General features: G+C 51.3%; 1 protein-coding gene across 4 annotated transcripts in view; it reads right to left on the bottom strand.

Annotated features, from left to right (window-relative positions):
- The window catches only part of IGDCC4 (immunoglobulin superfamily DCC subclass member 4), a 92407-nt gene that overhangs the window by 29649 nt on the left and 47963 nt on the right, over nucleotides 1-14795 (bottom strand). For all 4 annotated transcript variants that reach the window (XM_086756895.1, XM_086756897.1, XM_086756896.1 and 1 more), the window contains one exon: nucleotides 87-221. In XM_086756895.1, the coding sequence (XP_086613021.1) occupies nucleotides 87-221 (135 nt within the window). The remainder of the gene's footprint in view (nucleotides 1-86; nucleotides 222-14795) is intronic.

Genomic DNA, 14795 nt, shown 5'->3' with positions numbered 1-14795 from the left:
TTTTCCTCCTTTTAATAGGTTTTCAAAATAAAGCGTCCACAGGTTCCTCTTGACGACAAAAGCTTAATTCTGTCCCTTGCGCTTACCCTGTCGTATCCAGGAGACAAAGGGGGTGGGATCGGCAGCTGCCATGCACTCCATCACCACGCTCTCCCCCGCCACCACCGTGGTGTTCTCTGGAGCAGCGATGATGGTGACATCTCCGCCTGCTGGCTGGGAACCTAACGGCAAAAAACAAAAGGAAAAGTCTGTCTTTCCAAACTGCAAAGTCCCTAAAAAAGGCACAGAATGCAGAGCCCAGACAGCCCAGCTGTGCCTTCCCAGGTGGTCTCATCTGTGGTAACGGCTCATGCCCAGCTGGTGGAGAGAAGCACATCTTGCTTTTACATGACCACAATATTTTTGCTAAAGTAACTTGGTTAAGGAAATTTTAACATCCAGACACTATACTGTAAACTACAACAAAGAGGTCCAGCCTCTGTGTCCAGGCCTCCACTTGATGGCATGAAGACCAAATCAGTCATCACACATCTGGAGGAGAGTGCGCCATTCAGCTTATACGCGCACAGACAAACAGCCACACGTAAATGAACCAATGTTCACAGGAAGATCTATGGGCTGCATTGCACAACGTCTTGAGAACGAGATGGGGATTTTCTGCTTGAAATGAACCTTCTGCCTGTGTCTGCCCACTGCTGAGCGGAGGTTAAGGGAAGGTTAAGGAAATGCCTTTGCAGCGGCCAAATTTCTGTTGTCGGAGAAAAACTGGAGCACTCTTGAGCAGACCAGACTGTTCATGACCCTCAACAGTAGCAGCCCTGTTCTTCCACCCCTCCCAAATACATCTGACTCTGAGGGACACTTCTGTGTTGTCCTTGAGAAGGGGAAAAATAACTCCAGAGAAGTTACGTAGTACAGGTAACTATTAGGCCTGCTCCAGGTGCTCCCATGATCTAGCAGAGAAAGTTGCTGGTGGCAGATCTCAAATAAATACAAGTAGAATCTTTTTGCACAGTACGAACTCATTGTCTCAAGATGATGCAAAGTTCAAAACCCAAGAAGTTCAGACAAGCTCACGCAAGACACATTTACTGAGACTGTTAAATGCAAAGGGCTCACTGCAGAACCCAGCCCAAGACGTTCCCACATCCCTGACTGTCAGATGCCAAGGGGGCTGTCCAAGGAAATCACCGTGTCCTCCCTACTCAGTTTTCTTACATGCTTTCCTCTAGCTGTGGTCACTTTTGGAGACAGGCACTGCGATGGCTGGACCTGTGCCCTGACCCACACCGGCATCCAAGCGCCACTCATTCATACTTGATTTTCTCACAAATATAAACCAGAGAAGCCCTGGCCTCAGCAACGCAGGCCTGCCTGCGCGGCAGGAGGCTACACATCACTGCACCGAACACCCAACCCATCTCCGGGCTCGTTCCCATTTAGTGCAGAAATCTTACCAAAGAGTTGGTTCAACACTGAAGTTTTTTTGCAGTCCGTAGCTGAGCGAAAGGGATTTCCATCTGCAGTATTAGGTGAGCACAGTTCAAAAGGAGGTAGCAAAATCCCCGAGGCTCCGAGGGGAAACGGGAGAGCAGGAGCCAGTGCTTGTCCAGCAGATGGAACCAGAGACCAAGCAGCGCCCACGGTCCCCAACCTGGGGCAACAGCCTGTCCACCCTAAACTGCAACGCAGCCCCGGGCAAGCACCAGCAGCAAGAGCTGCCATGGGCACGAAGGAGAAGCCAAGCCAGCTATCCTCCTTTCAGAGGAATAAGTAGGCTACACAGAGGGCCTGGTACATACAGTCTCCTTCTGTGCTTACGGCACGGTGCGCGCTGGCCAGGGCTCTGCTACGTTCATGTACGTTAGCCATTCACATCACTCAGGCCTACAGACACTTTCAAGCTGGAGATCAGAAGACGGACGAGAAGAAACCACATCAGGGTATGGATTCAGAGCCTCACTGACAAACAGATCAAAGTCCTGGCCACTCTTAACTGCTGCGCTGAGGTTGGGCTTGAGAACTGCTGAGACAGAAAACGGGCTTAATGGAAAAACAGGCACAAGAGCTTCCCCAACAGGCACGTAAGCTGAAGGATCAGAGAAACGTAAAGCTCTTCAGAACAGTGGCTTTCTTTCAACTCCAGCTCCAGTTCAGCAAAGCACTAAAATCCACAAATAATCATTTATCCTGCAAAACAACTGAGCACAGGGACTCCAGCAAGATCTGGCTGGATGGGCGAGGCTGCTCAGCACACTGCTGATGGTCTCTACCCTTTCTCCAGCCCATACAGCACAGAGGGATGAGGCAACATCGGAGAAAAAACAAGGAGAAGCTTTCCAGCCAGAATTTGGAAGGAAACACATGAGACAGCACCAGAAGGAAAGGAAAAGCCTTTTATAGCAGCGGAGAGCTGGGAAGACACTGGAGAACCCAACAAGCTGTGATGAGGTTGGTTTTAAGAGTGAGCTGGGGAAAGACGTGCAAAGGAGCCAGGTAAGGAGCTGCTCTCTGGTGACAGGCTGGGAGCATGGCTGGGCATGGCTGCACTTCTTCACAGCCCCCACTCACCCTGCACAGGGCTCAACAAGCTTCATCTGCCTACCCTGGAGACCCATTACCTATCACAGGGCCACAGCAGCTTCTCATGAAAATGAACAGGGCAGCAGCCTGCACCCCGGGCCCTGGGAGCAGGAGGATACAGGGACAGAGTTCCAGCCTACCACAGGAACGAGCTGCTTTACACCACACCACCAGCTGCCCAAATGTCCCGGGTAGGACACGGCTGAAATGTGTCTGCGTGCATAAAACTGTTCTTTTCTGCAGTGCTGGGGGAAAAAAAGAAGCCTAGAGTAAAAAAATAACACTAACCAGATGGCAATATACTCCTTGCCAGATTTCCAAGCAGCTTTCTCCACCAAGCTTAGGGCAGAGGAAGACAAAAAGCTCCCCAAATCGGACTGAAACACCCATCTGTTGCGTTCAGGTGCACGGCCCCGGGTGCTGGCTGGCAAAGGCACCTCGCAGGTTACAGAAACTTCACGTGGAAGCACTTGTCCCACATTACTGTCCCCCGACAGCTGCCTTGTAGTGCTGCCAGTCACTAGGAGAGGGGTTTTACGAGCTGCACAAACCCTGAAACAGCCCCAGCAGCCATCAGCCTAGCTTTATTTTTTTTTTAACCCTCACCCTGAACAGTCTTGCAGCAGCACCACGAGCTGCCTTTCCTTCCGGTGCTGCTCGTCATGCACCCTGGGTGCTCTGGAAGGGAAAGACCAAGGAGCTCGCTGATGGCCAGGTAACCAGTGAACAGAAACCTGGCCTGGCGACCCAAAAGGGATGACGACTTGCTGCTTCTCAGCTCCATGCTTACCCTGCAGAAGGTACAAGGAGAGGTGACACTGGGGCCTCCTCACAGTCAAATCCAAGGGCACAACTCAAGGTCTCTCTGGCAAGCAAGAGCGTAACAGCCACAGGGATCTGCAGCTCAAACATCCATTTCCGCTTCCTTCTCCCTCGGCCAAAACTCTTGGGGAAACGTATTAGCCCACGTGTGTTTGTTGCTGATGATTATTGAAATTGGATTACAAAACCAAACAGTCGTGCTGGCTTTCCCAGGACATTCCTGGGTGCGCCCATGGATGAATGCCCCACACATCTATTGCACACACAAACAGATTTCTCTACAGCTTCGTGTTTCACTGCGGGTCTCTCAGAGCAAGTCTACAAGTTAAGCTCCTCTTTAACCTGAGCTCCCTTTGTAGCACGTTTTTCACCTGCTATCTCAACAGGCTGGTTGGATAGGATGGATCACAGGTTAACTGCTATGAAACTGCTAAGGCTTCATTTAGTTTGAAGAGTTCCCAAGAACAGTACGAAGCTTACCAGGAAAACCTCCACGCACGGGATTCCAACAAACATCAAAGAGTAAAACCAATGGGAGTGTTTTGTCTCCATTGTCATTAAGATAATTTCAGGTCAAGAGGGGATACTGTTAGAACCAAAGGGAAAAAAAAGCCGCAGTTTCCAAGACATCTTTCACTGCCTGAACAAAACAGGTCACTGGATGCACTGTGCCATGCTGTCCGTTCTGTGGCACTAAAAGCTTTCACAGTGCTGCTATTCAAAACTTCATCTTTGAGATCTTTCCCTCAATCCCAGCTTTGTTTTGTCTTTCCAGGTAGCAAAGCTGCTGTACGTAGGCAAAAGCTGTGCACAGCGCAAGGCACACCCCATGGATTAGGACCTAAACTCGCTGCCGCTGATGGCCTCTGTGAACTTTTTGCTCTTCTGAATCAGATGGATCAATTTTACCCTCTTTTTCTGAAAAACCAACTGGATGGTACCAAACGCAGCTCTGGGATGACCTGGAGTAATGCACTAGGACTGAGAGAAATCCTCTGGGCACTCAAAGGAGTTAGAGATGAAGGCTCTTCTCCTACAGAGTTCATTGACCTGTGCACGTGCTTGTGTTTGCACAGGGAGACAGCAAGGTGTTGCACAGCAAGAGACAAGCCTTACTGATAATCTGCGGAAATATTTCAAAACATTGCCCCGGGTTTTATTGTTTATGAACAACTCACTACAGCAGTTGTTTCAGTTTATGCGTTTTTCCACCTTCCTATCATGAGACAGGAAAGTCAGGCCTGATTCTGGGGCTCCACTCTTTCACACCATTGCTTTCGCAGGCATCTCTCAGCGTCTGGAGCTGGGTTCCAGGGCCAGGTGCTGGGCAGGCACAGAGGAAATAAAACAAATCACTTATGATCCAGTGCAGTATAAAACCAAAAGAAGGTGAGGAGGAAGCACAGGAACCTTGAGACAGCAAGCGAGCATGCCAGACAGATGCAAGCACACAGACTGCCTAACCTCTAACATCCCAATCTGCGGAGTTTCAAAGCGAAGGGGAAGTGCGAGCAGGGATGTGAAGGGAGGCACCACGAGGAGCTGCTCGGGACAAAGCTCAAAATGTTTATTTAAAGTTATAGCTTGAGTTATAACATACACAAGTGATTTCCAACTGCGAGAGTTTAAAACTCGGGTCTGCCTCTAATGCATTCATAACTCATCAGCTATCCTCTCCTGCCTCCCCGCTCTTGTTAGTGCGGAGTATCAGCAAAGACTTCAGGCAGTGCAACAGGAGGAAAAGGTTTTTGGTTCACTCAATTTGTGATGGTTGTTTGCAGTGACAAGAGGATGACTTCTTGGACGGGAACTAACACCTCTCTCCTGACTCCATAAACACCCTGCCTCGGCGAAAGTGCTGGAAGGTTAAACATGACCTGCGTGGTGACGCATTCAGCTCTCAGCTGTCAGCAGTTCAAGATTTGGAGATATCCAACAATCAAGCAACAATATTCTGTTCTGCGAACTTTCTCACCCTCTCTGGAGGAGGAGCATGAAACCTTATTCATCCCCGAGAGCCTCCTCCGGGAATAGATTCTAGCACCGAGCAGCTGTTCATTAGAGAAAGTCAATGCTGTCACTGCTGTTATTCTGCAGACAATAAAGGAGCAAATTAGCCATTGCAAAAGCACACACCTTCAAAAATGCAGGCGCCGTGTTTGCGGAGCATGTCCTACTCCCACTCCCCAGCTCTCTCCCTTTTCTCAGGCAACTCACAGACCTCCCGGGCTGGTCAGGGAGAAAGCTGACGGCAACCACTGAGGAAAAAAAAGTCCTCCACGCCTGCCTTCCTCCTCCCTTTGCACTTTCCTGGAAATTTATCTACAATTTATCTCTACTTCTGGGCTAGACGCAGGACAGGAGACAACGAGCATGTAAAATCTCTGGTGGGACACTTGCCTAGCTGCATCCTGACATTGTGGCACATCTACTTTGTGGGCAATCTAAACAACATCAGTCAGATCTCTCCCAGTGGCAGGTTGGATCCAGGTTCTGTTTTCCTGCGGAAGGACAACTCTTAGTTACAAGATTACGGGCTCGGTTCACTAAACTTTTGGTAGTTTTGATGGTTCTCAGCATTGAAAGCTCCTCTGCAGAGAACCAGGCTTTGGTTCACAAGCCTTGCAGGAGCTTTGAGATGCGTGCTTCAACAGAAGCTCCAGCACTGACCAGGCCTGGGTACTGGGACTGCAAAAGTTGTTCCAGTGCAACGTGGCAGCACCAGTGCCCATAGCCTCTGTAGTTAGAAAAGTTCATTTCTTTCCCTTTTCAGGCAGCTGCGGCACGGCTGGGTCAGTGCACGAGGGAGGCTGAAAAGAAACCAGCATTTTATTGCACAAGTGCCACTGTACTGGCATAACCGTTCTTTTTCTGCCCGATAATACAAAAGAGTTTGTATTGTCTTTTTACCTCATATCCTCAAAACAATTTGTAAGCAGTTATGCATTTGTCAATGCAAAGATTTAACCGAAAAGCTGAGCAGGGAAGAATTTAGCTCTATTTTTCATTTTTAAAGGAGATACATTAATGAGCCTGGATGAGATGATTTACTACCTGGCCACACTCCTCAGACCAGCGCCTGCCACAGCTTCTGGGGTCTCTCCGCGGAGCGTGTTACACACCGAGTGTGGCAGGAGGAGCTGCTCTAGGAACTGCTTTTCACTGGCATTTTCCCCAGCCCTGTGTCTGGAAGCCTAGGGAGCACATGGATCCCAGATCAGACAGGCAGAGGGGCCACCAGGCAGTCCTCTTTCACTCCCCTCGGCTTCTTTATACAGCTGACAGATTTCAGCTCAGAAATTAAATCCTTTAATGTACTGGCTGAGCCATAAGTTGACACCCTGAAATATATGTAACCAGAAGCCCAGGAAGAGGCTGAGCAGTGGCAGGTTTCCAGAAACTGCCTTGGATTTTTAGGGGGCTCTTCCCCCGCCCCTAAACCCCTGATCCTTCAGGGTACAGAGTTTTACGTGTCCAGGGTACGTCAGAGCGTGCTTTGCTCACCACTCCACCTCCTCTAAAGCTGTCAACGTTGGCTGTTTGCGTACATGCATTTGGAACTGCTTTTCATCACGCCAAAAGGGACGGGAGCCAGCCAGACTGCACGACGAGTTCCTGTTCGCTTCCTCAGCGAGCGCTTGGAAGCGCCTGCATTTGCACCGCTTCGAGCGGGAGCTAGGCAAAATAAACAGGAGGTGCCGCGCAGACAGCCGTGGCCACGCGGCCCCAGAGCCCCGCTGCACAAAGAGGTGCTGCTTCGTACGAGAACGAGGGCTCTTCTGGTTTTCTGCCACAGGCCCAAGTTAGCCAAAGGGTTGGAGACCTCAGGTCATGCATCTGAATGACCTCAGGACCATCTGAATCCTCAGAAGCCTGCAGATACATCACAGAGTTTCCGGGAGGCAGAAGAAGCAGACCATGAGCTGGAATGTGGCAGAGACGATAAGAAATCCAAGCCTAGCGCATGGTCAACACCAAGACCTACCACAAGAACCATGTCGCAGCATCATTGATGTCACCATTTTAATAATAACTACCAATAAACAAGCCTTTAGCCATTCTTGGCACATTTCAACAAATCGTAGTGCAAACTCCTTGAAGGAAAGTGACCCAGTGTACAGTTGGGTTTAAACCTCTAGATCAGATGAGATGCCACAAAAAAAAAAAAAAAAAAAAAAGGAAAGGAGCAGAGGTACCTCAGAGCAGAGTAGTCTCCCTGTCCTAACTCTAAGACCCAGAGAGTTTGTGTTACTCATGCTGAGGCCTTAAAGCACTGCAAGCCCCAGCCGTTCCCCAGCAGCTGCTAGAAACACAGGCGAGAAAGACAAGGGCTGCAAGAGGACACCTCACGGAGTTATCACCGCAACAGGAACCACCATGCTACACCAGGCATGCCCTGTGGCTGACAACGCTGATGCTGCTGCAGTATGCCGTTCTCAGCAGCACCAGGGCATAACGAGACCCCATACTTGATGCAACCTGTGCTGCTCCAGTCCAGTCCTTCAACCTGCCTGGTTCCTGTGGGCACCAATCCTCCACACAGCTCCAGCACAGCCTCAGCTCTGAGCAGGCAGGATGATGTCCCAGCTTCCCAGCAGGGCTCCGGTCCAGTGGTTCAAGAGAAAGGGTCTCCCCTGGTCTCCGCCACTAACTCACTATGTTGCTGTGGGCACATCGGTCAGCATCTCTGTGACTCCATCTGCTCAGAGTTCACAACACAGTTAACTCACAGAAGGGAAGGTGTAAAAGTAACAGCCAGAAAGCATCAGAAGACCCTTAACAAAAGCCATAGTATCAGAGATATAAATACAGACACCCCGCCCAAACCAGTAACCACCAGTGGCCCAGGGGACCTAAGCCTGCCAGCCTCTGGAATTCACTGGGAACATTCCCACACCTCTTTAACCATCATTACACCAGCTCTCTTTGCCATTTTCCTAGCTCATCACCTTCTGGGATGATGCAGGAGAAATCTCCAAGAAAAAAAGCTATAAGGCAAGTAAAGATACTACCTCTTGCACAGAAATGAGACAGAGACACAGTCAACAGAAGACTCGCCTGGCTCACAGGTCACAAGCCCTGAAACTCCTCCTTACTCAGGCACCCCACCTTGTCTCGGGGACATTTCACTCCAGAAACTTCCTCAGAGGCTGACACCTCTTTGATCAGATCTGTTGGCAATTCATGTGCTCCCAGCAACAGCAGAGAGGGAACAGGCTGGAGGCCCTGGGCTGTGCAGGAGGATAGAACCTGTTTTCTCTGTGACCAGGGCTTGTCCTCTGCCGCGTTCTGTCTGCCAGAGATGGCCGTTCACATTACCATCGTGCACAGCTTTGAAAAGGAAACATTATGGGAAGCCACCTTGTAGAGTGGTCTCCCTGATGCCAGGTACACAGAATGCTTCCTACAAGCTACACTTCCAACACAAAACATGCTGGGAGCCCACAGTAACACAGTCTGGCGGCAAACGGAGACTGCCAACTTGGAAGGAAGAACTAAAAGCAGATGGATGCATCTGCATTAACTCAGGACACTGCAAATCTGTTTTTCTTAGAAAAGTCTGGAAGGAAAGCTGGCTTTCCACAGGGAAAGATCATTAGTGATATTCACAGCTTCTGTCAAAGCCCTTCGGCTGGACACTTGCTGAGAGCTGCAGAGAGCCACGATCTGTCTAAGGCTGTGCCTGAAGACACAGTGTTTGGTAACACCACCTGCCCCTCCTTATCCCATCCTTCTCTTTTCCTGCTTCTCACTCTTGTCCACAATCCATGCGGCACTGCCTCCTGGCTGCACTGGAAACACAACTGGGCAAGAGCATCTCTCAGTTACTGAAGGCAAACTCTCAGCTGTGTCCTGAGCAATCCCTGGCATCTGAAATATCCAAGTGAGGGCTCAGAGCAGCACAGCTCAGCTCCTGACTCAGCCTCCCCCGTGATCTGGGCCGATTCACTCCATTCTTGTTCCTCAGCACCACCAGGCCTGCAGATCCTGGTGAGTCTTCGAGACAGGGGCAAGCCTCCTCCATATGTCTGTCCCATGTCTAAAGCAACGGGACCATGAGCTTTGCTACGCCTCTGGACACGTGCAACATCTTCACTCCAGCTGTTAGGATGCTGTAAGCGCCGCAGGGCACCGCTAGCCCTCGACCTCAGAGAGCCACTGAGGTCCTGCTGGAACACAGACGATTAATAATTAGCAAGTGCCTTTGGGAACCCAACCACTTCAACCTTCCTGTCCCACAGACCACTGCAAGCTGCTCACCTAATTATGATCTCTGTTCTTAGCTCCCTTCCAGCCTCCACACGCAGGCACAGCCTGCTCAGTACCCTCCGGGAGAAGCCAGGTGTGTTCCCTGTAGTGCAGACGTGCTGATGCGCCACGGGGTTACACCATCACCAAAAGACTTTCAGAGGAGAGCTGAATGGAGGCTACTGCTTAAAGCCTGCTTCAGTTTGAGCCTTACCAAACACCAGCTCTTATTTCAGGAAGCTTCAAAAGCACAGCAAATCTGGATTAACAGGAGATGCACAGGGAGAACACCGGAAGACCACAAAGCATCCCTGCATCCAGCCATGCCTAGGGTTCACGAGTCAGAGCTGTCTGTAACACACAAGCCTGGCTGTATCTGACAGCTCCAAACACCACGCGCAGCCAACGCTGCGTGTGGGAGCGACCAGTTTCCCCTCAGGACCTGGAAACAGCTCACCTACTCCCAGCCGTCCCTCCCTTGTTCTGCTCTATTACCCTTGACACCTCTGTTGCCACTCACTTCAGCGCCAACCCCGGGCTTCGCTGTTCTGCTTAATGGGAGCTGAGGGCTCGGAATTTTGTATCAAACCCTCTGTCACTGCAGGCTGCTAGAGCTGTCAGGAGCGTGGCATATCATAGCCCCACCGAACTTCACAGACAGCTGAGCTGAAACTCCCCCTCCGGCTCCTGGGAACAGGCTGCTGACACTTGAGCTACGAGCAGCTTTCCCTCGGCGATGCGAGCAGCGTGATGCATGCTGGCCCCGCGCGAACTCCAGCCAGGGAGGGAGCTCTGTGTTTGGGTGGGTGCCTGACACATGTCTGCACCAGCCCTTCACAAGTTTCACTCAAAATCTGTGGTCTCAGTCCTGTTTCATGCGTGCTTGAAATCACTAGCACTGCTAGGCTCAGTAAAAGGGAGACGGAGCGAAAGCCTGCAGCTCATGCTAGGCAGAAGGTCACTTCTAGCTTTAAAGAGCTCTTTATTAAGGTAGAAATGCAGCGTATCTCCTCTTTGATCTTGCCATCCTCTGAATTCACACTTACCGTGGCTCGCTTAGCACTCTGCCACAGCAGAGGATCAAGAGCATTGTACACAATCCAGCAGATGCGTTATGCAAACAGCTTCAGATACCTGCCGTCCAGGAAACCAGAGCTTCGAAACACGCGTAAAGAGTCCTCATGGCCGAGCTTTTGGGATGTCAAGTGGAGAGCAGCTCCCCGCTTAACTGCTAGTAAAGCGAGAGACCAGAAGACAAAGAAAAACACGAGAGGGAAAAGTGATGGAGCTCCGTGCCCAGCAAAAGAGGCACAAGGAACGGGAACACAGCAACTGCTTCTCCAAAAGTGAAGCATCAGTTGCTGGCTAAGCTGACAACTCACAGCAAAAATACAGCTGTCTTATCCCACCTCATGTTTTCTCTCCCTACACATTTCCAGGACTCTCCTGTCTTCTAGAAGCACAGCTTTGAGCAGTCTCCTGTGTCCACCAACACAGCTGTGGACAGCTCTCCCACCATAGCTCTGCCCTCCCAACACGGCAGGGCCCTGCTGCCGCTGCCACATGGGTTCCTGCTGCAGGAAGGCCACCCCTGACCAGGTGGGACCCTCACCCCGCCCTGGTTAACGCTGCCCTTCGCATCAACGGCGGCGCACACGACGAGATCAATGCGCAGCTGGGGTCAGGGAGGTCAGACCAGAGCAGCACTGACCTGAACCCGAGTTGCCCCGTCCCCGTATTGCACGGTACCCGTGTTTGAAAGCCGTGAGGGGAGCACAGCACGTGTCGTCAGGGCTCAGGCTGAGAGCCAACCCAGCATCCAGCACGTCATTCGCACATGCAGGGACTGAAAATCCACTTGTGGTAACAGCACGTCTGTTTCCGCGAGGTGGTGGCCAACTGCGAGTGCTGCTCACTTCATCACCACCTTCCCCTCCATCCCCAGAGCTCATCCCATTCCCCAGCTGTATTCTCCTACAGCCCTCTGGAGTAGGGACCACCCAGGTTCCAGCACTCGGAGCCAGGCTCTCCCTCGGTACCTGCAAGCCACTGCGATACAAACACCAAAAGAACAAAAAACGTGAAGGTGTTTCAGCTGCCTCCAAGCTCTGTCCCTGTTATCACATCTCATACAAATATTTGCCTAAAAGATACATTTCCTGGGACACTGCTGCAGCAAGCTGCTACAACTGTCAACGTAAATGATGTTCTGCCAACGGCAATCTCGCCGTGTCATCTCTAATAACGCAGTACTAAATCCCGGCTCATGGGGGACGTGCTCATCTGCTGGAAGACTCCTCAGCGACAGGCTCAGCCCAGACCTCAGTCCTACGCCCATCGCCCTGATCTGCTCTCCCCATTCCTGCATTTATTGCAGCACAGGATCACGTGGAGCACGACTGTTGAGGTCACACGAAAACCACTGCATAGATGTTTTGTTGATGCTGGGGGAAAGCTGTTGCATATTCTGATTCCTGTCAGCCTGATCTGAGGCAAAGGTTTCGCGCAATTGCCAGTGACCTGTCACAGCAACCATGGCTACTCCACACGCACGGATCAGGAATAGGGTGCAGAGGACACAAGGAAGAAAAACCCCACACCCACAGTCAGGTACGTATCTGTATCTTCCTCGGCAAGTGCACCTTGATGCCCAGCTCACCTCCAGCACCAAACGCTCATCACTCTCCAGACTGACCCATCACTTCTGAGAAGGCAACTCCAAGCCTGTCACGTTATCCCTATTTACAGAGGCAAGAATTAAAGTGTTAAGGCGCCGATTCTCCCCTGCAGCCCAAGAAAACACACAGCGCAAGTATGTGCAATGACACAGAGGAGGAAAGTGGAGCGACAGGCAAAGTGACCTGCTGAGACCCCACAGCGTCACGTTCCCCAGGCCTTTCTGCTACTCTTCTTCGAGAGCCGCTTTATGAAACACGGCAGCACCTCCTTGTGTACGCCAAGGACCTGGGAACACCACCGGGACACACTGAGAAGCAACTCTATACATGCCAGTTCAAAGCAGGGCTCCAGAGCTTGCTTCCACAAAAAGGAGCTACAAGAAACGAGACGCAGCCCCTCAGAGATCTGGCCCCAAGCACAGGCAGCGCGCGCAGATGGAGTGCCTGGGAAAAGCATCCCGCAGCCAGCTCCTAATGCCCTTTTTGGCAGAGCACACGGCAGGGCTGCAGTGTTCATTCATCATCTGTCCAGGTGAGGGGTGAAGGGACGGAGCTGTCAGACGTGTTTGGCGCTCCATCCGCTGGGGAGCACTGGAGATCCAAGGGGAAAATCCAAGTTATCCCTATTTCGACAGCAGGCTCTGTTTCAGGGCTGCGTGACTGTATCCCCACTCTGCCTGCTCTCTTCCCTTCCAGCTCCATACGTCGCTTCCCCAGGGAACGTCTGGAAATTTGCACCATGAAGTCTGCACAGCCAAAACATCTGCAGCCCTTACAGCACCGCTGTGCGCCGCCGCTCTCTGCCCCGCCTGGGTAAGGCCAGCACCTGTTTAGCCGCCACCACACAACACAGCCTTCCCCGTGCAACAGGGAAGTCACAGCATCACGGGAAACGCCACTTTTGGGGTTTTTAGGTCACGCAAGTATGACAGAAGGGGGTCGTGCTAATTGCTGCCTCTACTGGAAAAAGGCCTTTAATCCCAGCCATCGTACCGGGAACAAGGGGGAGAGCGGGGAGGAAAAGGACAACTAGGCAGAAGAGCTGTAAGGAAACGAATTCTTTTGCTGAGCACAGCACGGCTCCAAAATCCATCACGAGCACACGGACTCAGTCATCATCACACGGCACTGCCCAGGGCTGCCACTGGAACACCAAAACTGCAGGCACAGTGCTAAGGAGACACTGAGTCCCACCACACAAACCTTTTCCAGGAGCCCTGGCAGTGCAGCGGGACTGAAAGACGGGACTGCCATCCCACCTCAGCACAAATGGTTCACTGGCCATCGGCATGGAGGGGAGAAGTAGTCAAGTGCTCCTGCATACAGACACGTAAGAGTTTGGTCCCGAAAACTTCCAACTAAGTAACTCAAGCGACACTGAATAGCTGTGCTTCAGGCTATTGGGTTTCTCTTCTTTTGGTTGTTGTTTTGGTTTGTTTTTCACAACCAGTAAAGAATTTCTTGCCTGACCAGTTCACTCCAACTACTACGAGCTGCCTCTGAACAGGGAGGAAACTACTCCTCAAGCCAGTCCAGGCACCCAAAAATGTGCCTCTGATGGCGAAGTGCTGAAACAAAAAACAATCAATACCATAGCAGTCACTCACGGAGGAGTCTGCAGCCTGCACAGGTCACTGCAGTTTCCCATCTGTCTCACAGATACTTCTCCCCAATTATAAAAAACCCTAGAGATTTAACAGGCATGTTTTTCATCACTATCAGCTCAATCTGGTGAAAAACTCAACCTCACATATTTGTTTTTGCAGCCAGCGGGTGGTGTGGTGCTGCAGAAGCGAGATTTGGGTGAGAACTCCAGGCAGAAATCTGCTCCGGCCGGCTGGCGCTCCAGAAGGAACGCTTCCCGTTTAACCTCTTCCCTTGCCTCCGTTTGCAAAGCAGATTAAACATTGCGGAGTTACAAGATACGATTATGCAGAACGAGTTAGGAAGCCAAGGACAGCATCTTCACCTCTGTAGCTTGATCAATATCACTTATCAATAGCGAACCAAACCCAACGCGGGAGCTGCCTCTGAAGCGTGGAACTGCCCATAGCAAGCGCTCCCCTCACCTCCGTGCTTCGTTAAGCACACAGAGGATCTGGCAGGGGCTGGCAGTGAGATACAGAGCATTCAAGCACTCAGGAATTCTCTGCAGATCCCACAGAGATTACCTCTCCGACACAATCCATTGATCAGAGGTGTATTCTCAGGCTCCACAGTTAATTACACTCCCCGCTGATGGATGAACAGCAAAGCCATCTCTGTGAAAATACGTCGGTAGCAGAATGCCAAGCAATGCAATCCTAAACAAAGACAAAATGGGCTGGGAGGGATTTCAGAGCTTTCAAGGTTAAAGCTGCCTACAAAACACACTGGGGTCAGCGTGAAGAGGAGACAGATGTGGCAGGGGGTACCGCACTGGGAGAAGGGACAGCTCAGCTAGACTCCCCGCCCTGGTGAGTC

This window comes from Chlamydotis macqueenii, chromosome 12 (assembly GCF_036417535.1).
Source record: "Chlamydotis macqueenii isolate bChlMac1 chromosome 12, bChlMac1.mat, whole genome shotgun sequence".
NCBI classification, from domain to species: domain Eukaryota; kingdom Metazoa; phylum Chordata; class Aves; order Otidiformes; family Otididae; genus Chlamydotis; species Chlamydotis macqueenii.
The sequence above is the reverse complement of the archived record's forward strand: the minus strand, read 5'-3'. Positions and strand labels throughout refer to the sequence as shown.